At 43.2% G+C, this 27230-nt stretch overlaps 3 protein-coding genes across 5 annotated transcripts in view; all 3 read right to left on the bottom strand.

The window, feature by feature from the left end:
• Positions 1 to 5951, bottom strand: part of LOC120548274 (echinoderm microtubule-associated protein-like 4) — a 34272-nt gene extending 28321 nt beyond the window's left edge. For 2 of the 3 annotated variants that reach the window (XM_039784397.1, XM_039784398.1), the window contains exons 1-2: positions 5663 to 5951; positions 3057 to 3239 (exon numbers count right to left, since the gene is read on the bottom strand). In XM_039784397.1, the coding sequence (XP_039640331.1) occupies positions 3057 to 3239; positions 5663 to 5687 (208 nt within the window). In that variant the 5' untranslated portion in view covers positions 5688 to 5951. The remainder of the gene's footprint in view (positions 1 to 3056; positions 3240 to 5662) is intronic. The other variant, XM_039784400.1, reaches the window with a different exon arrangement.
• A 2234-nt stretch (positions 5952 to 8185) lies between these two features.
• On the bottom strand, positions 8186 to 27230 carry tspan14 (tetraspanin 14). Its single transcript, XM_039784403.1, has 9 exons — positions 27049 to 27230; positions 26476 to 26558; positions 25655 to 25705; positions 23918 to 24064; positions 22770 to 22940; positions 22178 to 22303; positions 15210 to 15266; positions 14090 to 14203; positions 8186 to 8993 (listed from the first exon to the last, which is right to left on the bottom strand). Exons 2-9 carry the CDS (start codon positions 26554 to 26556, stop codon positions 8928 to 8930), a joined length of 813 nt encoding a protein of 270 aa, XP_039640337.1. The 5' UTR covers positions 26557 to 26558; positions 27049 to 27230; the 3' UTR covers positions 8186 to 8927.
• On the bottom strand, positions 10557 to 12004 carry LOC120548277 (putative polyketide hydroxylase). The gene is made up of 2 exons (XM_039784404.1): positions 11718 to 12004; positions 10557 to 11156 (listed from the first exon to the last, which is right to left on the bottom strand). The coding sequence occupies exons 1-2, from the start codon at positions 11812 to 11814 to the stop codon at positions 10873 to 10875; spliced, it is 381 nt and encodes a 126-aa protein (XP_039640338.1). The 5' UTR covers positions 11815 to 12004; the 3' UTR covers positions 10557 to 10872.

Genomic DNA, 27230 nt, shown 5'->3' with positions numbered 1-27230 from the left:
CAGCGTACCTTTCCCTCGGGGACAGAGGAATCAGACCAGCGTCCCTCAGGGACAGAGGAATCAGACCAGCGTCCCTCAGGGACAGAGGAATCAGACCAGTGTACCTTTCCCTCAGGGACAGAGGAATCAGACCAGCGTCCCTCAGGGACAGAGGAATCAGACCAGCGTCCCTCAGGGACAGAGGAATCAGACCAGCGTCCCTCAGGGACAGAGGAATCAGACCAGCGTACCTTTCCCTCGGGGACAGAGGAATCAGACCAGCGTACCTTTCCCTCGGGGACAGAGGAATCAGACCAGCGTCCCGGACAGAGGAATCAGACCAGCGTCCCTCAGGGACAGAGGAATCAGACCAGCGTCCCTCAGGGACAGAGGAATCAGACCAGCGTACCTTTCCCTCGGGGACAGAGGAATCAGACCAGCGTACCTTTCCCTCGGGGACAGAGGAATCAGACCAGCGTCCCTCGGGGACAGAGGAATCAGACCAGCGTCCCTCGGGGACAGAGGAATCAGACCAGCGTCCCTCAGGGACAGAGGAATCAGACCAGCGTACCTTTCCCTCGGGGACAGAGGAATCAGACCAGCGTCCCTCAGGGACAGAGGAATCAGACCAGCGTACCTTTCCCTCGGGGACAGAGGAATCAGACCAGCGTACCTTTCCCTCGGGGACAGAGGAATCAGACCAGCGTCCCTCAGGGTTCATACGCATTTTAACTAGGGCTGTCAAACGATTAATTTTTTTTATCGCGATTAATCGCCAAATTTCTATATTTATGTTTTATCACATAAATAAAATTGTATTATTTTGCATTTCATAACTGTTTTTAAGTAAATATTGACAATGGAAAGCAGTCCTTACCAGAGTATCTGGATTGGGAATCAAATGAATGCAAAGAAAGTTACTTGACTTTAAGATTTGTAATTGTTTAGTATTTATTTACTGTTAACAAAAGAAAAATGTGTGATTATTGCACAATTCCTCCAAGTAGGCCTACCTAACCTAACTGAGATGGAGCACTAACACCTTGCTTATATTACACTATACAAACTAAATGGTCCAAAACCAGATGCCACAGCAGGACATTTGTAACCTTTACATTTTTCTGATAAGGAATGTAACGATTCTCCTGGACAGAGAAGGGGGAGGACAATGTCCCAAATGACAAAAACAGTCCAAAAAAACCGATACAAACAACACAGTCCTAAAACCATATGCTGATATACACACATAGTCAATATAGTGAGCAGAAACTCCTATCCTGTCCACTTCCTATTTAGAAGTCTTGATGCTTTCCATTTCGGGCGTGTTATCAAGGCTCACCATCCACTCAAAACGTAGCGTTAGCCTGCTGTTCTTTGGCCGGCTCTGAGCCCAAACCAGTGTGTGCAGCGTGCCTGTTGTTGTGTTTCTGGTCTAGTTAGATCCGGTGTGGTGCTTGCAGTTTTTCTAACGTTACTAGTTGTTGCAACAGCATGTGAAAAAACTACAAAGTTTGCTCGGCCAAAAAGAACGTTAATTTCGCGATAAAAACATTTACGCCGTTAAAACGGGGTTGCGTTAAGGCCGTTAATAACACGTTTAACTGACAGCACTAATTTTAACCAATACTTTTCCATGACTTTTTGGCAAATTTCCATGACTATGTGTTCCTGAAAATGTCAGTCGACATTATACAATCAGAATACTAATCAGTGTTAAAGTTTCCCCTCAGAGGATTAACTATAACATGAATGATAATGTCTGTGGTTCATAGATGGATTCATAATATCGCTCCCCGAATACAACGCTGATGATAAGACCACGTGAAAATACATTTATTAATGACATATTATTATGCGGTGTTAAAAAACATTTCATGACTTTTCCAAAACTTTCTGGGTCTTTTTATGTTTCCAAAATCGTTCCAGGCTTTGAATTTGCATTTTTCAAATTCCATAACTTTTCCAGTTTTTTTCAAAACGTATGAACCCTGAGACCAGCGTACCTTTCCCTCAGGGACAAAGGAATCAGACCAGCGTCCCTCAGGGACAGAGGAATCAGACCAGCGTACCTTTCCCTCAGGGACAAAGGAATCAGACCAGCGTCCCTCAGGGACAGAGGAATCAGACCAGCGTACCTTTCCCTCAGGGACAAAGGAATCAGACCAGCGTCCCTCAGGGACAGAGGAATCAGACCAGCGTACCTTTCCCTCAGGGACAGAGGAATCAGACCAGCGTCCCTCAGGGACAGAGGAATCAGACCAGTGATCCTCAGGGACAGAGGAATCAGACCAGCGTCCCTCAGGGACAGAGGAATCAGACCAGCGTCCCTCAGGGACAAAGGAATCAGACCAGCGTCCCTCAGGGACAAAGGAATCAGACCAGTGATCCTCAGGGACAGAGGAATCAGACCAGTGATCCTCAGGGACAAAGGAATCAGACCAGTGATCCTCAGGGACAAAGGAATCAGACCAGCGTCCCTCAGGGACAGAGGAATCAGACCAGTGATCCTCAGGGACAAAGGAATCAGACCAGTGATCCTCAGGGACAGAGGAATCAGACCAGCGTCCCTCAGGGACAGAGGAATCAGACCAGTGATCCTCAGGGACAGAGGAATCAGACCAGCGTCCCTCAGGGACAGAGGAATCAGACCAGTGATCCTCAGGGACAGAGGAATCAGACCAGCGTCCCTCAGGGACAGAGGAATCAGACCAGCGTCCCTCAGGGACAGAGGAATCAGACCAGTGATCCTCAGGGACAGAGGAATCAGACCAGTGATCCTCAGGGACAAAGGAATCAGACCAGCGTCCCTCAGGGACAGAGGAATCAGACCAGTGATCCTCAGGGACAAAGGAATCAGACCAGTGATCCTCAGGGACAGAGGAATCAGACCAGTGATCCTCAGGGACAAAGGAATCAGACCAGTGATCCTCAGGGACAGAGGAATCAGACCAGCGTCCCTCAGGGACAGAGGAATCAGACCAGCGTCCCTCAGGGACAGAGGAATCAGACCAGTGATCCTCAGGGACAGAGGAATCAGACCAGCGTCCCTCAGGGACAGAGGAATCGTACTAGCGTACCTTTGCCTGCGGGCTGTTTCTTGGCCGAGGCCGCGGAGACTTCAGAGGCGGCGAGGCGGCGGAGGACGTCCGCCAGCGCCGCTTTCATCACCGTCAGCTCGTCTTCCTGCTGCTGGACACGGAGCTCCAGAGACGAGAGACGATCGTTAACATCTGAGACACTCGCTCCGGACATACTGTCATCTGCAGAGAGACAGACAGGTTAGAACATCTGGAATATCTGGACATACTGTCATCTGCAGAGAGACAGACAGGTTAGAACATCTGGAACATCTGGACATACTGTCATCTGCAGAGAGACAGACAGGTTAGAACATCTGGAACATCTGGACATACTGTCATCTGCAGAGAGACAGACAGGTTAGAACATCTGGACATACTGTCATCTGCAGAGAGACAGACAGGTTAGAACATCTGGACATACTGTCATCTGCAGAGAGACAGACAGGTTAGAACATCTGGACATACTGTCATCTGCAGAGAGACAGACAAGGTTAGAACATCTGGACATACTGTCATCTGCAGAGAGACAGACAGGTTAGAACATCTGGACATACTGTCATCTGCAGAGAGACAGACAGGTTAGAACATCTGGACATACTGTCATCTGCAGAGAGACAGACAGGTTAGAACATCTGGACATACTGTCATCTGCAGAGAGACAGACAGGGTTAGAACATCTGGACATACTGTCATCTGCAGAGAGACAGACAGGTTAGAACATCTGGACATACTGTCATCTGCAGAGAGACAGACAGGGTTAGAACATCTGGACATACTGTCATCTGCAGAGAGACAGACAGGTTAGAACATCTGGAACATCTGGACATACTGTCATCTGCAGAGAGACAGACAGGGTTAGAACATCTGGACATACTGTCATCTGCAGAGAGACAGACAGGTTAGAACATCTGGACATACTGTCATCTACAGAGAGACAGACAGGTTAGAACATCTGGACATACTGTCATCTACAGAGAGACAGACAGGTTAGAACATCTGGACATACTGTCATCTGCAGAGAGACGGACAGGTTAGAACATCTGGACATACTGTCATCTACAGAGAGACAGACAGGTTAGAACATTTGGAACATCTGGACATACTGTCATCTGCAGAGAGACAGACAGGGTTAGAACATCTGGACATACTGTCATCTGCAGAGAGACAGACAGGTTAGAACATCTGGACATACTGTCATCTGCAGAGAGACAGACAGGTTAGAACATCTGGACATACTGTCATCTACAGAGAGACAGACAGGTTAGAACATCTGGACATACTGTCATCTGCAGAGAGACAGACAGGTTAGAACATCTGGACATACTGTCATCTGCAGAGAGACAGACAGGTTAGAACATCTGGACATACTGTCATCTACAGAGAGACAGACAGGTTAGAACATCTGGACATACTGTCATCTGCAGAGACACACAGGTTAGAACATCTGGACATACTGTCATCTGCAGAGAGACAGACAGGTTAGAACATCTGGACATACTGTCATCTACAGAGAGACAGACAGGTTAGAACATCTGGACATACTGTCATCTGCAGAGAGACAGACAGGTTAGAACATCTGGACATACTGTCATCTGCAGAGAGACAGACAGGTTAGAACATCTGGACATACTGTCATCTGCAGAGAGACAGACAGGTTAGAACATCTGGACATACTGTCATCTACAGAGAGACAGACAGGTTAGAACATCTGGACATACTGTCATCTACAGAGACAGACAGGTTAGAACATCTGGACATACTGTCATCTACAACATTGAAAAAAGTGAGAGAGAGAAAAGTAGAACGTAGAAGAACTCAGGACCTTATTAAAGACTAACTGAAGAGGGTCACATGTCTTCAGAGTCTTAACCAGCTGTGATTGGCTGTCTGTCCAGGTGAGCTGTGATTGGCTGCTACAGGAAGTGGTTACAACTGACGGAAACTGAAGTTTAAAAAGTGCAACAAGTTTATTTTATAATCTGTGATGATTTTAATGGTTATTTAATGTTATTTACTGCAGTTGGCTCCGACTACTTTCTGAAACAAACAGTGACTCTCACACACACACACACACACACACACACACACACACACACACACACGAGGTGTGAGCAGACAGGATGAATAAATAACCCATTTCCTTCTTTGTTCTTTAGATCAGAGTCCACAGACAGACACACACACACACACACACACACACACACACACACACACACAGACAGACAGACAGACAGACAGACAGACAGACACACAGACACAGACACACACAGACAGAGACAGACAGACAGACACACACACACACAGAGACAGACAGACAGACAGACAGACAGACACACACACACACACACACACACACACACACACACACACACACACACACCGTGTATCAGTGGGCTGATCCGGGTCTTTTCCGGGTCTCTCCTTCGGGAGGATGTTGGTTTTGCTGCCCTGCAGCCGCCGTAGGGGCGGTGCAGAGTCTTTTTGATAAATACAGCAGTGACACGTGTAAATCCGCCAGAGGCGCGTGCGGCTGTGCGCGTGCCGCCGCTGCACGGACAGCAGACCGGGGGGGTCTCTGGGGCGCGAGCGGCGCGTGCACTCACCTAAACTGCCGGTGAATCCGTCCATTTTCCGGGAGAAAAGCGGGAGTCCAGGCCGAGGCCTGCGGGAGGCTGAGCGCGCGCTGCGGGCCGCAGAGGGGGGGGAGGCGAGCCGAGCCGAGCCGGGCCAGGTCAGACCCTGCTGTGCTGCCCAAGAGGCCGAAGATCCGCTGCTTTGTTCCGGCTGGAGACGCAGAAGGAGCCGCTGCTGGAGGATCCACCGCCGGGAGACACACACTCAGATCCGGGGACAGACACGACGGAGAGACGCTGACGCTGCGCATGCGCGGTGCAGACTCCGCCCGCTCCGGCAACGAGAGGGGCTGTTTACTCACTTATTAAAATCAGAAAAGGTTTATTACCAAAAATAAGTTAGACTTGAGGAGGAATCTGCCTTGTTGATAACTGAAGTATTAATATTAATAACTGTAATAACTATCAGATGGTAAAGTATTAATATTAATAACTGTAATAACTATCAGATGGTAAAGTATTAATATTAATAACTGTAATAACTATCAGATGGTAAAGTATTAATATTAATAACTGTAAAAACTATCAGATGGTAAAGTATTAATATTAATAACTGTAATAACTATCAGATGGTAAAGTATTAATATTAATAACTGTAATAACTATCAGATGGTAAAGTATTAATATTAATAACTGTAATAACTATCAGATGGTAAAGTATTAATATTAATAACTGTAAAAACTATCAGATGGTAAAGTATTAATATTAATAACTGTAATAACTATCAGATGGTAAAGTATTAATATTAATAACTAATAACTATCAGATGGTAAAGTATCAATATTAATAACTGTAATAACTATCAGATGGTAATGTTGTGATGTCCTGTGTAAATTTAGTGTATTTGTTATTTTCTCTTTGATATATCTGCTGCATATAATTATTTTAAATGTGAAGAGTTGTTTCTGAAAAGATGAAATAAATAAATAATAAAGCAGCAGCGCCCCCCGGCGGCCGAACACACACATTACCCCAAAACCCCCGATCCGCGATCCCGGGGGCCTGTTTCACAAAACCAAGAAAAGGGATTAAGCTGGGATTTCCCACTTATCCTGGATGAATTTAGCTTGACTCGGTTTCACGAAAGCGGAGGCACATAAATCACCATGGAGATTTATTCTGTGCAGCTTGCCTGCTCCCGACCAGGCTAACAGCCAGGCTAACAGCTAGCCTGCTCCTGACCAGGCTAACATCCAGGCTAACAGCCAGGCTAACAGCTAGCCTGCTCCCGACCAGGCTAACAGCCAGGCTAACAGCTAGCCTGCTCCAGACCAGGCTAACAGCTAGCTGGCTCCTGACCAGGCTAACAGCCAGGCTAACAGCTAGCCTGCTCCCGACCAGGCTAACAGCCAGGCTAACAGCTAGCCTGCTGCAGACCAGGCTAACAGCCAGGATTTATTTAATCCTGGAGCCTTTTCTGATCACCCAGCAGTGGTTTTACTCTATTGTTATCAGCCTGGATTAAAATACAACAGGTGCATATTAATTAAGTTTGTTCTGTTTGAACTTAAATAAACAAAACATTTTAAACAACTCAGACCAAACTTTATTTTGATGAATATAAAAAGACATAAAATACACTTTTATAAAAACAGAATCCCTTCAGAATTAAACAAAAACTGTAATTAAATCAGGAACAGGAAAAGCAGAAAGTTAAGGCCGGGACACATCAGGCCGATTATCGGCCGTGGGACAGTCTGGCGAGGTCAGTGACTCAAATCTGTTCGGTGTGTCCCGTGCCGTCGTCCGTCGGGGGGCCGTCGGCGTTCATTTTGTCCGACCTGACGTGTTCAGTCGGCGGGCAGTCGGGACTCACCCGAAATGACGAGCCGGATGAGGTGACTAGAGTCTCTCAAAATCTGACGAAAATCTTTTAAACTGACCTTTGTTGATCTGAAATGAAGACAGATTCAGACACTACACACACACACACACACAAACACACACACACACACACAACACACACACACACCCACACAACAACACACACACACACACTCTATAACAACAACACAATAACAACACACACACAAACACACACACACACAACCACACACACACAACACACACACACAACAACAACAACAACAACAACACAACAACACACAGCCTATTTCCTATTTCTCTCTTGAAATGTTTTCAGAAACATGTCTCGGTGAACTATTTTAGTACAATATGAGATCGTATTCTGAACGGCCACCATGACAGTCTGGCTCTGAATTTCCGGAGAAAACGCGTTCGTCCAATCAGCTGCCGGTTATCATTTCCTGGGCAACAATACAGATTAGCGCCGCCTGCTGTTATAGAGATGTATTACGTCTCGTCTCCTCGTCTTTTTGGTCTGTTCTGAGGCAGTTTTTTGGACCTCGGGGACGCGACTGATCATATCGACGGGGTCTTCTGTCAACGGTCGGCCGTCGGCTATATGTGTCCCGGCCTTTAGGCTTCTTCTGATTGGCTCAAAGATCCTGAAATCTTTATTAATAAAAAAATTTCAACAAAAACCTTTATTCATTCAAAGCTCGTTAACAGGAATCCAGTGTCGATAAAGTCTTCATATTCAATCAAACATCTGTAACTCCCGCCCACTTTCTACGTTTTGGTAAATTTTAACTGGCCAGCTAACTCCTGATTGGTCAGGCAGGTGTGTGGGCGGGCTTACATGCCCTGACCAATGGGCTGGATGCCTAAACTCAAACATCTCAATACAGATAAAGAGACATAATAATAAATCGGAATAATTGGAGATAAATCTGGTTTCTGGTTCGGATCGGCTGATAGACAGCCTCTCAGCCAATGAGAGCGCAACACATCACAACACAGTTTAAACAACGATTGATTCATTAATGATGACATGATGAAGATGATGGTGGTAATGATGATGGTGAAGATGATGATGATGATGATGAAGATTTGAGGCACTGAGCATTAAACAGCTTGTTCTTTAACAGAAGTGAAGGCAGTCTGGTGCAGAAACACAATATAACACGTTGTCAAGGAGACAAGGTTCTCAGTCACCATGGCAACAGCGTCATCAGGAGAGCAGCGAACTGATGACAGGAAGAGGAGAAGAAGAAGAAGGCACGTCTGACTGAAGATACTTGGTCCAATAATATCTGCATGGTTAGGCTCCGCCCCTGCAGGGTCAGGCTCCACCCCTGCAGGGTTAGGCTCTGCCCCTGCAGGGTCAGGCTCCACCCCTGCAGAGTTAGGCTCCACCCCCATCACGTGGTCTCAGTAGGGGAATTTCGACTTCTCGATGTCAGAGATCAGAGTCCGGGCCAGGTAGATCCCCACCATCTGATCACAGGAAACACACACACATCAGAGAACTACACACAGAGAACTACACACAGAGAACTACACACAGAGAACTACACACACTGAATACTGTGGTGTTGAGTGACAGATGGGGAGGGGGGATACTGTGGTGTTGGTGTGACAGATGGGGGATACTGTGGTGTTGGGTGACAGATGGGGGGTACTGTGGTGTCGAGGTACAGATGGGGGATACTGTGGTGTAGTGACAGATGGGGAGGGGTTACTGTGGTGTTGAGGTGACAGATGGGGAGGGGGTTACTGTGGTGTGTGACGGATGGGGGAGGGGATACTGTGGTGTTGAGTGACAGATGGGGGAGGGGGGGTTACTGTGGTGTTGAGTGACAGATGGGGGAGGGGTTACTGTGGTGTTGGTGACAGATGGGGGAGGGGGGCCTGTGGTGTTGAGTGACAGATGGGGGAGGGGGATACTGTGGGTGGTGACAGATGGGGGAGGGGGGGTACTGTGGTGTTGTGACGATGGGGGGGATACTGTGGTGTGAGTGACAGATGGGGGAGGGGACTGTGGTGTTGAGTGACAGATGGGGGGATACTGTGGTGTTGAGTGACAGATGGGGGAGGGAGGGGGATACTGTGGTGTTGAGTGACAGATGGGGTACTGTGGTGTTTAAGATGGGGAGGTACTGTGGTGTTGTGAATGGGGGGATACTGTGGTGTTGTGACAGATGGGGGAGGGGGGGTACTGTGGTGTTGGTGACAGATGGGGGGATACTGTGGTGTTGAGTGACAGATGGGGGAGGGGATACTGTGGTGTTGAGTGCAGATGGGGGAGAGGGGATACTGTGGTGTTGGTGACAGATGGGGGAGGGGGATACTGTGGTGTTGAGTGACAGATGGGGGAGGGGGGTTACTGTGGTGTTGGTGACAGATGGGGGGATATGTGGTGTTGATGCTGGGGTGTAATGGGGTGGGTTGACATTACTGTGGTGTTGGTGAAGATGGGGGGATACTGTGGTGTGAGTGAAATGAGGGATACTGTGGTGTTGAGTGACAGATGGGGGTTACTGTGGTGTAGTGACAGATGGGGGGAGGGATACTGTAGTGTCAGTGACAGATGGGGGTGATACTGTGGTGTTGAGTGACAGATGGGGGAGGGGAACTGTGGTGTTGAGTGACAGATGGGGGGGTACTGTGTGTTGAGTGACAGATGGGGGGGATACTGTGGTGTTGAGTGACAGATGGGGGAGGGGTACTACTGTGGTGTTAGAGATGGGGGTACTGTGGTGTTGGTGACATGTGGGAGGTATGTGGTGTTGGTGAAGATGGGGGAGGGGATACTGTGGTGTTGAGTGACAGATGGGGGAGGGGGATACTGTGGTGTTGGAGTGACAGATGGGGGAGGGATACTGTGGTGTTGGTGACAGATGGGGGGGTTACTGTGGTGTTAGTGACAGATGGGGGATACTGTGGTGTTGGTGACAGATGGAGGTTACTGTGGTGTTGAGTGACAGATGGGGGGGGGATACTGTGTGTTGGTGACAGATGGGGGTTACTGTGGTGTTGGTGACAGATGGGGGAGGGGATACTGTGGTGTTGAGTGACAGATGGGGGGTTACTGTGGTGTTGAGTGACAGATGGGGGAGGGGGATACTGTGGTGTTGAGTGACAGATGGGGGATACTGTGGTGTTGAGTGACAGATGGGGGGGGGATACTGTGGTGTTGAGTGACAGGCGGAAAGTTACATTAAACAGCTACAGAGTTTACGTTGCTATGGATGCAGGATTCCAACTGTAGAGACAGAACGGACCATTTTCTTTAGAAGAAGCAAAACAATAGTTTCCAAATCAATATTTTGTGTTAAATTATTGAATTATTTGGTAAGTAGCCGTGTAATAAGAGCTAGGCAGTCGTTATAGAGAATACAACCATGACGGGGTGGTCAGGACCCCTAACGGGGTGATCAGGACCCCCGACAGGACCCCCGACGGGGTGGTCAGGACCCCCGACAGGACCCCCGACGGGGTGGTCAGGACCCCCGACGGGGTGGTCAGGACCCCCGACGGGGTGGTCAGGACCCCCGACAGGACCCCCGACGGGGTGGTCAGGACCCCCGACAGGATCCCTGACAGGGTGGTCAGGACCCCCGACTGGGTGGTCAGGACCCCCGACGGGGTGGTCAGGACCCCCGACTGGGTGGTGGTCAGGACCCCCGACTGGGTGGTCAGGACCCCCGACTGGGTGGTGGTCAGGACCCCCGACGGGGTGGTCAGGACCCCCGACTGGGTGGTGGTCAGGACCCCCGACTGGGTGGTGGTCAGGACCCCCGACGGGGTGGTCAGGACCCCGGCGGAGTGGTCAGGACCCCCGACGGGGTGGTGGTCAGGACCCCCGGCAGGGTGGAGTCAGGACCCCGACTGGGTGGTCAGGACCCCCGACTGGGTGGTCAGGACCCCCGACTGGGTGGTGGTCAGGACCCCCGACGGGGTGGTCAGGACCCCCGACGGGGTGGTGGTCAGGACCCCCGACTGGGTGGTGGGCAGGACCCCCGACTGGGTGGTCAGGACCCCCGACTGGGTGGTGGTCAGGACCCCCGACGGGGTGGTGGTCAGGACCCCCGACGGGGTGGTCAGGACCCCCGACGGGGTGGTGGTCAGGACCCCCGACTGGGTGGTCAGGACCCCCGACTGGGTGGTGGTCAGGACCCCCGACTGGGTGGTCAGGACCCCCGACGGGGTGGTCAGGACCCCCGACAGGATCCCTGACAGGGTGGTCAGGACCCCCGACGGGGTGGTCAGGACCCCCGACTGGGTGGTGGTCAGGACCCCCGACTGGGTGAGACATTAGTATTAGAGTATTAGTATGGTCTATAGTATTATAGTAGTATAATACGTATATTAATACCTGTGATGTGTACTGACAAGAGTATAATTATGGTATATAGTATTGTATAACATGTATTAGTACCTGTGCTGTGTACTGAGACAGTATTAGTATGGTATATGGTAGTATTATAGTAGTATATTGCGTGTATTAGTACCTGCAGCAGAGAGATGACGATGAAGTTGATGGCCACGGTGTACTGAGACAGTATTAGTATAGTATTATAGTAGTATATTGTGTGTATTAGTACCTGCAGCAGAGAGATGACGATGAAGTTGATGGCCACGGTGTACTGAGACAGTATTAGTATAGTATTATAGTAGTATATTGTGTGTATTAGTACCTGCAGCAGAGAGATGACGATGAAGTTGATGGCCACGGTGTACTGAGACAGTATTAGTATAGTATTATAGTAGTATTGTGTGTATTAGTACCTGCAGCAGAGAGATGACGATGAAGTTGATGGCCACGGTGTACTGAGACAGTATTAGTATAGTATTATAGTAGTATATTGTGTGTATTAGTACCTGCAGCAGAGAGATGACGATGAAGTTGATGGCCACGGTCAGGGTGGGAAATTAACTTTTTTGCCCACTAGCCAAAGTGGCTGGTGGATGCCCAATTTTACCAGCCACTTTTTCCGGAATTCAAATTTATAAAAGAAAGTGCACTATTATACTTTTAATTGCTTTATTAAATTACTTATTATTAATACATATTTTATTAATATAAATTTATTTATTATGTGTCAGTAGCTTGTTGATCTTTACATTGTTAGTTAATTTCCTATCCTGGCCTGAGACACACATTCATACGGTTTGATAAAGGACTTATTGGACTTAAACTTATCATTGATCTTACAATAACAAGTATAGCTGTCCTCAATTTAGGTCATCCTGTACGTCTCATCTCCAGTTTTTCCTGCATCCTGTGTGTGTGTGTGTGTGTGTGTGTGTGTGTTAGGGCTGAACGATTTTTGAAAATAATCTAATTGCGATTTTTTCCCCAAATATTGCGATTGCGATTCGATATTCGATTATTTTTTTAAGCTCTTTGTCTTCTGTATTATTCAACAAAGACAAACAATAAATCATTGTATAGTATGAACAACACACAATTACACACTAGACAGTTAAATAAGTAAAAACACATACATACAGTGCCTTGCGAAAGTATTCGGCCCCCTTGAACGTTTCGACCTTTTGCCACATTTCAGGCCTCAAACATAAAGATATAAAACTGTAATTTTTTGTGAAGAATCAACAACAAGTGGGTCCCAATTATGAAGTGGAACGAAATTCATTGGCTATTTCAAACTTTTTTAACAAATAAAAAACTGAAAAAGTGGGCGTGCAAAATTATTCAGCCCCTTTACTTTCAGTGCAGAAAACTCTCTCCAGAAGTTCAGTGAGGATCTCTGAATGATCCAATGTTGACCTAAATGACTAATGATGATAAATAGAATCCAGCTGTGTGTAATCAAGTCTCCGTATAAATGCACCTGCTCTGTGATAGTCTCAGAGGTCCGTGGCACGGAAGAGCATCATGAAGAACAAGGAACACACCAGGCAGGTCCGAGATACTGTTGTGGAGAAGTTTAAAGCCGGATTTGGATACAAAAAGATTTCCCAAGCTTTAAACATCCCAAGGAGCACTGTGCAAGCGATAATATTGAAATGGAAGGAGTATCAGACCACTACAAATCTTTTTTATTTTCCTTTCGTCTGTACCTCAGCTCAGCTAGCTAGCTACATGTGTCACGGACTCACGGAATAGCGCTGAAAACTAGCTACTCGACTATGCGTGGTCGAAGCCCCGGCTGTGAACGGTTTCATTTCCTGTAAGTTCTTCACAATAAAGGTCCTCCGTTATGTTGGTATTTGAATGTTTTTATTATGAAGCAGCAAAATCTGGACATTTTGGGGATTCATTAGCAGTAACGTAACGCGACTCCTATAAGCATTGTGCATTGTTACTTAACAACAGCAGTCTTTGACAAAAACTGTCCGATCCGTTACAAGGAATGTTTTACAATCCACCTGCCACTGTGGCTGGTAAACAAGGCAAAGTCACCCGCCACTTTGAAAAAATACCCGCCATTGGTAAAAGGTAAAGGTACTTTATTTGTCACATTTGCCACATTGGCGGGTGGCGGGTGCTAATTTCCCACCCTGGCCACGGTGTACTGAGACATTATTAGTATGGTATTATAGTAGTATATTGCGTGTATTAGTACCTGCAGCAGAGAGATGACGATGAAGACGATGGCCACGGTGTAGAGGTTTCCAGGTAACCAGTCCTCCAACGCAGCAATGCAGCCTTTAGTGAAGATATGACTGTTCCACTGACTCTGCAGATACACAACGTTAACACAATGTTAACACAATGCTCCACTCCCTCTGCAGACACACAACATTTAGACAACATTACACAACATTAACACAATGCTCCACTCCCTCTGCAGACACAACATTTACACAACATTACCACAATATTAACACATTTACACAACATTCTCACCTGACCCTTTAGAGATCCTCTCACCTGACCCTTTAGAGACCCTCTCACCTGACCCTTTAGAGATCACCTGACCCTTTAGAGACCCTCTCACCTGACCCTTTAGAGATCACCTGACCCTTTAGTACCCTCTCACCTGACCCTTTAGAGATCACCTGACCCTTTAGTACCCTCTCACCTGACCCTTTAGAGATCACCTGACCCTTTAGAGATCCTCTCATCTGACCCTTTAGAGATCCTCTCAACTGACCCTTTAGAGCAGTGTTTCTCAAACTTTTTTCAATAATGTTCTCCTTTTGAATTGTTTCTTTAAGCCAAGTTCCCCCTGACCAGCGCTAATCATTTTTGGTAGAAAAAAAGGTCTATATAAAGAGGAACATTACAACGCTGTCAGCGATAGATTTACTAAACAACAGCCTTGTAACTGAAAAAAACATTTAAATGCTAATGAGAAAGGAGACAAAAACTGTAAAAAAAAGAAAAAAGACAAAACTTTGGAAAAAGATGGTACAAAGAAGGAAGGTAAGAATAGGTCGAAAATAGTATCAAAAACTTCAAAAAACAGTGACAACTTCAAAAAAAGCGAAGTAGGACAGTAGGAGACACAAATGTCACATTTTTGGTAGGAAAATAAATTCTACATAAAGAGGAACAATGTTCTGGACAACAGCCTCGTAACTATTAAACATTTAGTTAAATATCTCATGTACCCCCTGCAGTACTCCAGAGTACCCCTAGGGGTACACATACCCCCATTTGAGAAACACTGCTCTAGAGACTTGCTGTCCCTTGTCTGTTCAAACAGGAAGTTACAGTCACAGAACAGGAAGGGATCTCACCTTGGGACTGTTTCTGACGTCGTAGCCACACTGAGTGTTCACCACTCCTGGTGAATCCTGAAACACACAAACACACACACGGTTAACCTCAACAACGTTGTTTTGTAACCACGGTGACTGATACAGTATATATGTGTGAGTGATGATGGGTTAGGGTTATATGTATATATATGTGGTAGTGTAGAATGGTTATATATGTATATACAGTACAGGCCAAAAGTTTGGACACACCTTCTCATTCAATGTGTTTCTTTATTTTCATGACTGTTTCCATTGTAGATTCTCACTGAAGGCATCAAAACTATGAATGAACACATATGGAATTATGTACTTAACAAAAAAGTGTGAAATAACTGAAAATATGTCTTATATTTTAGATTCCTCAAAGTAGCCACCCTTTGCTAAATTATTAATTAGGGAAATAATTCCACTAATTAACCCTGACAAGGCCCACCTGTGAAGGTAAATCCATTTCAGGTGACTACCTCATGAAGCTCATTGAGAGAACACCAAGGGTTTGCAGAGTTACCAAAAAAAGCAAAGGGTGGCTACTTTGAAGAATCTAAAATATAAGACATGTTTTCAGTTATTTCACACTTTTTTGTTAAGTACATAATTCCATATGTGTTCATTCATAGTTTTGATGCCTTCAGTGAGAATCTACAATGGAAATAGTCATGAAAATAAAAAGGAAACGCATTGAATGAGAAGGTGTGTCCAAACGTTTGGCCTGTACTGTATGTGGTAGTGTAGATGGGTTATATATGTATATATTAGGGCTTTGACTTTTGCCCAAAAATCATATTCGAAGTTCGTTTGTATATTAATATTCGAATATATTCGAATATTTATTAATAATATTTTGACCATTAAATGCCTTCAGTTTAAAAAAAAAAATTAAGTCAGACCCTGGATTAAACACAAACAGTATGCTTTCGACAGGAAGTTCGGAGCTTTCACCGTAGCCTCCGTAAGTGGTCTGATGTTTATACTCGTGTGCTGGTGTGTGCGTCGAGCCAGTGTGTGTGTGTGTGTGTGTGTGTGTGTGTGTGCGTGCGTGCGTGCGCGTGCGCGTGCGCGTGCGTGGGGTGGGCGTCGAGCCGGTGTGTGTGTGTGTGTGTGTGTGTGTGTGTGGTGTGTGTGTGTGTGTGTGTGTGCGTGGCGTGCGTCGAGCCAGTGTGTGTGCGTGTTTGCCAACTTAGCGACTTTTTTTTCACAAAAGCGACTAGCGACAAATGTGGCGACTTTCTGTAAAATAAAAAAAGAGTCGCCAGTATTGTCCAGCGAGCACGCAATGTATTTCTCTCCTGTGGCCGCCGAAACAGTCCCCTCTCTCTTCTGTTGTGTGACTGAGGAGCAGCCCCCCCGCCCCCCTCTCTCCTCATGTGCAGCAGCACTGAGCAGCAGGTAGGAAGGGAGGAGGGACAGGGTGCGGGCCGGTGTAGGTAGGAGAGACAGTGGAACGCGACGGGAGAAAGAAGCCGCTGAGCTGGCCTGGGCCTGGTCTGGCCTGGCCCTGGTCTGGCCCTGGTCTGGTCTGGTCTGGCCCTGGTCTGGCCCTGGTCTGGTCTGGTCTGGCCCTGGTCTGGCCTGGCCCTGGTCTGGCCCTGGTCTGGTCTGGTCTGGCCCTGGTCTGGTCTGGTCTGGCCCTGGTCTGGTCTGGCCCTGGGCCAGCCTGCCTTCTTTTAGAATTAGGGGGGAATGCACCGCTACCGAGCCACGGCCGAGAGACGTGTAGTTACATTTTGAAATGCGTGAAAAATCGGAATCTGAACTGAAAACAACGTTTACAAGCAAACGCATTTACAAAAAATAATGCCCATAACAGGTTCGAATATTAAAGGGCTGGCTAATATTCGTTCGAATATCATTATTTTTTTAAATATTCGAATGATATTCGAATAACGAAGTTCGGAGTCAAAGCCCTAGTATATATATATGTGTGAGTGTAGAATGGTAATATATGTATATATGTGTGAGTGTAGATGGGTTATATATGTATATATGTGTGAGTGTAGATGGGTTATATATGTGTCAGTGTAGATGGGTTATATATGTATATATGTGTGAGTGTAGATGGGTTATATATGTGTCAGTGTAGATGGGTTATATATGTGTGAGTGTAGATGGGTTATATATGTATATATGTGTGAGTGTAGATGGGTTATATATGTATGTATGTGTGAGTGTAGATGGGTTATATATGTATGTTATATGAGTGTAGAGGCGTTATGTATATATGTGTGGTGTATATGGAGTGTATATATGTATATATGTGTTTAGTGTTATATATTGTGAGTGTAGATGGGTTATATATGTATGTATGTGTGAGTGACGGTTATATATGTATATATGTGTGAGTGTAGATGGGTTATATAGTATATATTGTGTAGATGGGTTATTGTATATATATGTGATTGTAGATGGGTATATATGTATATATGTTTGTAGATGGGATATATGTATATATGTGTTTAATTGTATAGTGTAGTGTAATGTTATATATGTATTTGTGTTTAATATTTTATGGGTGTGAAGTTATATATGTATTTGGTGTTAGATAGGTTAATATGTATTATGTAGTTAGATGTTATATATGTATGTATGTGTAGTGTAATGGGTTATATATGTATATATGTGTGAGTGTAGATGGGTTATATATGTATATATGTGTGAGTGTAGAACGGTTATATATGTATGTATGTGTGAGTGTAGAATGGTTATATATGTATGTATGTGTGAGTGTAAATGGGTTATATATGTATATATGTGTGAGTGTAGATGGGTTATATATGTATATATGTGTGAGTGTAGATGGGTTATATATGTATATATGTGTGAGTGTAGATGGGTTATATATGTATATATGTGTGAGTGTAGATGGGTTATATATGTATGTATGTGTGAGTGTAGATGGGTTATATATGTATATATGTGTGAGTGTAGATGGGTTATATATGTGTATGTGTGTGTGTAGTTGTGTTAGATTTATATGTATATATGTTTGAGTGTAGATGGGTTATATATGTGTATGTGTTATGTGTGAGTGTAGATGGGTATTTTTATTATGTGTGAGTGTAGATGGGTTATATATGTATGTGTGTGTGAGTGTTGGGGTAATGTGTAGTGTAGATGGGTTATAGTGTTTGTCAACAATAATCGATTCGGCAATGCATTGCAATGCGGGGCATGCACGATTCAGCATCGATGCGGCAAAGTGCCATAATCGATTATGTCACCGTTTATTTTCTGGCCTTGAGTGGACAATAAAGTTGTGAAGTTTCTGTCACTGTGGCTCTGTCTGCTGCATCAGCACCGTCATACAGGAGCGACCCGAAGCGTGTGAATGTTAACATTTCACATTTTCACCTCAGGTAATTTATAACCAATTAATTTGGATACAAGCGTTGCATTTTGGATTCTGAACAGCGATTCTCGCTGGCGCCACACACACAGCAGGGCTGAGGTGTTTCAACGCAGCACATGTAGCTGGAAACGTTACGGGGGATTATTTACCCGCGATGGCGCAGATGAACTAACGCTACACTCGTTAGCCTACTGTAAGTAGCCTACAATAAACCCTCAATGATTACAGAGTCAATACTTATCAATACCCACCTACCTGTTGTACAGGCAGAAAGCGATATTTTAGTCTGCTCTGTCTGGCTGTCCACTCTCGTCCACCGTGCTGTGCAAACATAGCTCTACTCTGCAAATAGCGACTTTACAAACGAGCTAAAATGAAAGATGTAGTTTGTAGTCTACGTGTTTATCTTAATTCGCAACCAATCTTGAACTTTGGACAAACTCTTGTAAACGTAGCTGCTGTCTAAACGAGCCATCCTCTCCGCTGGAGTGGTAAACCTATGGAGGTATTTAAAGACCAAAACAAATACACGTGGCTACTTAATATGCACGTGAATGAGTCGCGTTCTTTATTCTTGATGATGATGCCGGTTGTATTTTTTAGCAACAACATTGTCTTATTTCAAGTGAGGCATACAGGAGGAATGCTAGCCTGCTTATCAGTCCATTCATCATCACAGCTGCTGTTTTCCACAACTTTTCACTTCAGACTCTTGACAGTGAGATGTTTACCTGACAACAGGCCTTTCTTTCTGTAAGCATTTTCCACCAATCAGGACACGGATTACGTTTCAGTAATCAAGTCTTTAACCATCACTCCTCAGTGAATTGCCCCCTTAATCTGAGATCATTTTCTAGTTAAGTAGCCTATCTAGTTATCATTATGGATTTTCCATGTTTTTAGGGGTTTGCTTACACTAATACATGTAAAAAATATAGCATTAATTTAGTAAGAAAGTGAAAATATCAAACAAGAAGATGCGTATTAGATATAATTTTATTTTCTTTATTTGAAAGGCCGGCCCCTGGAGTGTTTGCTTAAAATAATTCTGGCCCTTGGATAAATGTAGTTGATGACCCCTGGTCTAGCTTTACTGCTTATGGCACAACATCCAGTGGCAGTGGCTAGCTGGGTGGGTTATAACCATTTTCTGAAGCTTCATGGTAGGTGCGGCGTATATTTTCCTGCTTTTTTGTCCTTTGCCAATCACACCTATGATATTTCTTTCAGGGCCAGTAAAAATGTAGAAGGGGCCAGCAAAACTCTGATCTACTGTCCCCGGGGGCCAGTAGGGATTTTTTTTTTAATGTTGAGACCTGCTCATGACTGATGAAAAATTTGCCTTGTGTGCAGTAGAATGTTGATGCATTGCAATGCATCGCAATGCATCGTAGAATCGAATTGAATCGAATCGTCACCTGGTGAATCGTAATCGAATCGAATTGTGAGGGCAGTGCCAATGCACACCCCTATTATATATGTATATATGTGTGAGTGTAGATGGGTTAAATATGTGTGAGTGTAGATGGGTTATATATGTATATATGTGTGAGTGTAGATGGGTTATATATGTATGTATGTGTGAGTGTAGAACGGTTATATATGTATATATGTGTGAGTGTAGATGGGTTATATATGTATATATGTGTGAGTGTAGATGGGTTATATATGTATGTATGTGTGAGTGTAGATGGGTTATATATGTAATATGTGTGATTGTAGATGGGTTATATATGTATATATGTGTGATTGTAGATGGGTTATATATGTATGTATGTGTGAGTGTAGATGGGTTATATATGTATATATGTGTGAGTGTAGATGGGTTATATATGTATATATGTGTGAGTGTAGATGGGTTATATATGTGTGATTGTAGATGGGTTATATATGTATATATGTGTGAGTGTAGATGGGTTATATATGTATATATGTGTGATTGTAGATGGGTTATATATGTGTATATGTGTGAGTGTAGATGGGTTATATATGTATATATGTGTGATTGTAGATGGGTTATATATGTATATATGTGTGAGTGTAGATGGGTTATATATGTATATATGTGTGAGTGTAGATGGGTTATATATGTATATATGTGTGAGTGTAGATGGGTTATATATGTATATATGTGTGAGTGTAGATGGGTTATATATGTATATATGTGTGAGTGTAGATGGGTTATATATGTATATATGTGTGAGTGTAGATGGGTTATATATGTGTGAGTGTAGATGGGTTATATATGTATATATGTGTGAGTGTAGATGGGTTATATATGTGTGAGTGTAGATGGGTTATATATGTATATATGTGTGAGTGTAGATGGGTTATATATGTATATATGTGTGAGTATAGATGGGTTATATATGTATATATGTGTGAGTGTAGATGGGTTATATATGTATATATGTGTGAGTGTAGATGGGTTATATATGTATATATGTGTGAGTGTAGATGGGTTATATATGTATATATGTGTGATTGTAGATGGGTTATATATGTATATATGTGTGATTGTAGATGGGTTATATATGTATATATGTGTAGTGTAGTGGTTATATATTATGTGTGATTGTAGATGGGTTATATGTATGTATGGTTATTATGTATATTGTGTGATTGTAGATGGTTATTATGTTGTATGTGTAGTGTAGATGGGTTATATATGTATATATGTGTGAGTGTAGAGGTATATATTTGTGTTAGATGGTATATATGTTTGTGTGAGTGTGGTTATATATGTTATATTGTTTTAGATGTTATATATTTATTGTTGAGGTAGATATGAGTGTATGTAGATGTATGATATAGGAAGATGGGTATGTATATTGTTATAGGGTTATTGATTGGATTATGTTGTAGTAATGTTGTTATGTGTGAGGATATTGATATGTGGTAGATGTATATATGTATGTATGTGTGGATTATATGATTGTGTTTGTAGATGTATATATGATGTGTATGTAGTTGGAGTGTATGTATATTGTGGATTATAGTTGATGTGTTATATGGTGTAGATGGGTATATGATGGGTATATGATATTGGTTGATGATATATTGTGATGGATTGAATGGAGATGGTATGTATGGGGATGAGGGGAGGATTGTATAGTGTGAGTATTATTTATATGTGTGATTTATATGTTATATGTAATGTTGTGAATGTATATTGTGGTATGATTATGTGGATTGGTTTATATATGTAATTAATATTTGTGGGTGGGTGGTATGGATGTGTTGTGGGGTTATAATGTATATATGTGGTGTAGGTATATGGTAAGGAATGTATGGTAATTTGGTGTAGTTATATGTTATTGTGGTATGGTTATGATATATGTGATGTATGATATGTATATATGTGTGAGTGTAGAATGGTTATATATGTATATATGTGTGAGTGTAGATGGGTTATATATGTGTGAGTGTAGATGGGTTATATATGTATATATGTGTGAGTGTAGAATGGTTATATATGTATGTATGTGTGAGTGTAGATGGGTTATATATGTATATATGTGTGAGTGTAGAACGGTTATATATGTATATATGTGTGAGTGTAGAATGGTTATATATGTATGTATGTGTGAGGTAAACTGACCGCGGGGTCCGTGATGCAGCAGGAGAAGGGAACGCCACACTTCTCTCTGCTGCGATGAGTCCCGTTACAGCTGAAATAAACGTTCTGGTCCCAGTCGTCTGGTTCCTGGGCGCCGCAGCAGTGGTTCTGGTACACAGAAACACACAGATATATTTATATATAAGCAGTGGTCTGGTACACAGAAACACACATATATATTTATATATAAGCAGTGGTTCTGGTACACAGAAACACACAGATATATTTATATATAAGCAGTGGTCTGGTACACAGAAACACACAGATATGGATATATAGATATATATAAGCAGTGGTTCTGGTACACAGAAACACACAGATATATTTATATATAAGCAGTGGTTCTGGTACACAGAAACACACACACACACACACACATATATACATATATATATATATATATATAGAGAGAGAGAGAGATGATAGAGATACAGATGAATATAGAGATCAGAGAGTAAAGGTTTAACAGAGAGTTAACCTTTAGTTGAGATGTTAAAGTGTGATGGGACCATCCTAAAGTATGACATCATGCTGTAGTGTTGAGGAACCTTTAGTTGAGATGTTAAAGCATTACCATCCTCTGCAGAGAGTCGATGAGGTTCTGCAGGTCGATGTCGTCTCGGTAGCCTCTGACGTTCGCCAGGAAGAAGTCGTTGATCCATTCTCTGACCTGACTCTGAAACACCACGGCCAGCACCGCCATCGTCAGCTCAAGGATGAAGATGAAGCCGATCACGCCCGAAAACTGGACGAGACACACACAAGGACCGGATGAACGCAGAAGAAAACAGAGCAAGATAGTTTTTAAATGTACAATCTTTAGAAAAACAGAAACTAAATAAAACTATCAAAAGCCGTCTTGGTTCATCTTTCCACTGTTCCAACAATCACCACTCTGGTTTGGTTGAAATAAACCCTTAATTCACCCATTTACATGTGGAGATATGCTGGCTCTATACACGCTAAAAGTCCTGATTATTTACATGGAGTCTGGTGGAGATATGCTGGCTCTATACACACTAAAAGTCCTGATTATTTACATGGAGTCTGGTGGAGATATGCTGGCTCTATACACACTAAAAGTCCTGATTATTTACATGGAGTCTGGTGGAGATATGCTGGCTCTATACACGCTAAAAGTCCTGATTATTTACATGAAGTCTGGTGGAGATATGCTGGCTCTATACACACTAAAAGTCCTGATTATTTACATGGAGTCTGGTGGAGATATGCTGGCTTCATACACGCTAAAAGTCCTGATTATTTACATGGAGTCTGGTGGAAATATGCTGGGTCTATACACGCTAAAAGTCCTGATTATTTACATGGAGTCTGGTGGAAATATGCTGGCTCTATACACGCTAAAAGTCCTGATTATTTACATGGAGTCTGGTGTAGTTTGGTGATGGTGATTTCGGGGCTGTTTCATGTTAAACTAAAAGGATCTTACTCTTTAAGTAAAAGGTCTAACTCTGTAGGGACCCATCCCATAATGCTGTCAAACACAAAATAATAATCTGAGTCTGTCAGCAGCAACAACAGAACTTTTAGTGGACTCTTAACTGCTGCTGAACATTAGTCCTGTAGGGTTACATTACAGCCTGGTTCTGGTTTAGTTCTGGACCAGTTTCACAGATTGTTGTCCCATCAGACACTCAGACACACACACACGGAGACAGAGAGTCCAGGGTGGAAACAAAACGAGGTTACCCTTTAACGTACAAACTTTAGCAGACAGATGTTTTCTCTGAGAGCGCCCACGCAGCCAGCGAAGCCCAGAATGAAGGTGACTCCGCCCACCACCAGAACCAACCAGACCGGGTCAAATCCATGCAGCCGGGTCACCTGGGTCAGATCCAAGAGGACTCCCTGGAAACCACAACACAATCTGGTGTAACGGGTGTAAAATTCTTACTGAAATAATTCAGAGCTGGAACTGTGTGAGGACGATTGTCTTCATGAGGGATGACTGTGTGGATAATGTTCTGGATGAATGGATTAGTTGTTGGGTCTCTATAATGTGGACCAGTGTTTCCCAAAGCCTCAAAGGTCTTGTTTTGTCCCCAACTGAAAGATCTTGAGTTTCCTGTCCCAGCAGAGAGAAGAGACTAGAACATATTCACATTTAACAAGCTGACATCACATGTTTACCTGTTTTATCATCAACTAAATGACTCAAACTGATCGATGGATTTCATTATATTGGAGAAGAATTTAATAGTTTAGAACTAATCCTGTAACATAATATCTTCTTATTATTATAAATGTTGATAGCTTTATTAAGTTCTCTTTTCTTAAACTGAATTTTAAATGTGCAAATAATGTAGCTCACGCCGTACTCTTCTCCTTCCTTTTGTGACCAAAACAAACACAAGGAGAGTGGCCACTAGGGGAGCAGTGGCTTTCAGCCAGTCATGTTTTTCAGTGACAGGGACCCATTTTTGGAATGATTTACCAACTGAAATAAAAACACAAACTGAACTGAAAACATTTAATAGAAAGGTGAAACACTGGCGTGGAAGGGCTTAACTTGGACATAGTTGCTCAGATCTTCACCAAATTTAATACACATATTGCTCTAATCATTGCGGACATTTACCTTCATTAGCTCCGCTGTTTTAATTTTATTTCAATAATCTGCAATATATCGATATATGGGAAACCTACTTTGTCTAACTGCTCCTGGGAGTGAGTCAGATCGGCACGAAAACTTGGATATAGACTCAGAGGACCCTTGTGACAAAAAGTTATCAAAAGAATTTTGATAGCTAAAACATTTAACATGACTCTTAGCGGAGAAACTCAGATTTACAGATCTGTCGATTAAATCAATTAATCGATTAGTCGGTACAGTTGAATGAGTGTTAGTCCACTAAGAATTTCTTAAATCTAGCACAGCCCTAATATTATTATTATTAAATTAGCCTATTGGCTAGAAACCTTTGATGCAACACATCTACACCCTACGGTTATGGCCTGACTGAGATAATAATAATAATAATAATAATAATAATAATGTTTCGCTGCATTGTCCCTGACAAATTAACTAATAAATAATAAATAAATAAATTAGTTAGTATTTGTTGTGAGATTTTACATTTTGTTCATTTAGTTTAGGGCTAGGGTTAGTTTGGGTCTAGGGTTAGTTTAGGGTTAATTTGGGTTAGTTTAGGGTTAATTTGGGTTAGGGTTAGGCTAGGGTTAATTTGGGTTAGTTTAGGGTTAATTTGGGTTAGCTTAGGGTTAGTTTAGGGCTAGGGTTAGTTTGGGTCTAGGGTTAGTTTAGGGTTAATTTGGGTTAGGGTTAGGCTAGGGTTAATTTGGGTTAGTTTAGGGTTAATTTGGGTTAGCTTAGGGTTAGTTTAGGGCTAGGGTTAGTTTGCTGCAGGTTCATATAAATGTATTTAACTCTAAACATCTTTTTTAAATAAAATTGTTTATTCACGTTTATTTTTTTACCTTTTCACTCCAAGCCCAGAAACCAACGGCGATGAAGGCCACTCCCGCCAGCTGTAACACACACACACACACACACACACACACACACACACACACACACACACACACACACACACACACACACACACACACACACACACACACACACACACACACACACACACACACACACACATATACATATACACAGACACACACACACACACACACACACACACCCAGATTAAGAAAGACTTCACATTTCCTGTTTCATCAACAACACAGGACGCCAGTGACATCAATTCCTGTTAGCCTACAGCCAGACAGGAAACAGAGAAGACACTCCCTCTGTCAGTTTAACACGTAAACAGTTTTAACATTCATCACATTTATATCACGATGACCTCTCCTCACTACTACACAGTACTGGTTAAACTGGTATTACTACTACACAGTAATGGTTAAACTGGTATTACTACTACTGGTATTACTACTACACAGAAATGCTTAAACTAGTATTACTACTACTGGTATTACTACTACAGAGTAATGGTTAAACTAGTATTCTGGACATTACCTTTTAAAGGAAACTGATTTTGCATATATATATATATATATATATATATATATATATATATTTAAAAAACTCAATAAATGCAACAGGCACACAGAGAGAGAGACAGGCAGACAGAGAGACAGACAGGCAGACACAGACAGACAGACAGGTAGACAGAGACACAGGCAGATAGAGAGACAGACAGAGAGAGAGAGAGACAGACAGATAGACAGGCCATATCTGTAAGCCTTTAATAACTTTAATAAGTTGCCGTAAAATAACTCACCCAGAAGATGATGTTGTAGCTGAACATGAGGTATTTATAGCAGCAGCTGACCTCAGCGTTGTCATAGCGATAGTAGTACATACCTGGAGATACACATATACATATTATTATTATTATTATTATTATTATTATTATTAGCATTTAGCTCACTAACTAACCACAGCTCAGCTTTAATAATTAATCACTTAATCACTAAAACGATCATTAAACTGCTTCAGGGAAATTAAACAATAACTGAATATATAAGTAAACAATGATACAAGTTTAGACTTCCCGTTAGCTTAGCGGAGCTAACCCGTTAGCTTAGCGGAAGCTAACCTGTCAGGGACAAGGATGGAACTTAGTTTAGTTTACTTTATTTCGCCATTTTTCGGTTGTTATTAACGGCCGTTAGTCTGAGTCATCACCGACAGGCTCCGGTCCGTTGCTACGGTAACAGGTACCGGGTAACGGGCGGGAGAGACCCGTGAACGGTCTTTTCTCAGAGCTAACAGGAAGCGGCTAAGCTAATGCTAACCGTAAACAACAGTGAGAGTAGTTACCGGCTACGGCATGGAAGTGTTACAGTCTTACCTCTCGGAGATCAGAGAACTGTTATCGTTCCTCTCCTGGGCTCATATAGATAGATATATAAATATATAGATATATCTGTCTATGTTCTGGGTTAAAGTTTAATAAAACTAACTGCTGATAATACTAGTGGTAATAACGGGACTTCCGCTTCTGTTTCCGCCAGAAACAAAACACAGCTTCTT

The sequence above is a fragment of the Perca fluviatilis genome, chromosome 19, assembly GCF_010015445.1.
Source record: "Perca fluviatilis chromosome 19, GENO_Pfluv_1.0, whole genome shotgun sequence".
Classification (NCBI taxonomy): Eukaryota; Metazoa; Chordata; class Actinopteri; order Perciformes; family Percidae; genus Perca; species Perca fluviatilis.
Note: the sequence above shows the minus strand (reverse complement) of the source record. Positions and strands in the feature narration are given on the sequence as shown.

What these genes read in the sequence shown, in the direction of transcription:
- LOC120548277 (XM_039784404.1), bottom strand. Translation starts at nt 11,814, where the DNA reads ATGTCTCACCCAGTCGGGGGTCCTGACCACCACCCAGTCGGGGGTCCT. An exon ending in TGTCAGGGATCCTGTCGGGG is followed by an intron (nt 11,157 to 11,717) that starts GTCCTGACCACC and finishes ACCCAGTCGGGG; the next exon opens with GTCCTGACCACCCCGTCGGG.
- tspan14 (XM_039784403.1), bottom strand. Translation starts at nt 26,556, where the DNA reads ATGTACTACTATCGCTATGACAACGCTGAGGTCAGCTGCTGCTATAAA. An exon ending in TCTGGGCTTGGAGTGAAAAG is followed by an intron (nt 24,065 to 25,654) that starts GTAAAAAAATAA and finishes TGTGGTTTCCAG; the next exon opens with GGAGTCCTCTTGGATCTGAC. An exon ending in TCGACTCTCTGCAGAGGATG is followed by an intron (nt 22,304 to 22,769) that starts GTAATGCTTTAA and finishes TCTGTGTACCAG; the next exon opens with AACCACTGCTGCGGCGCCCA.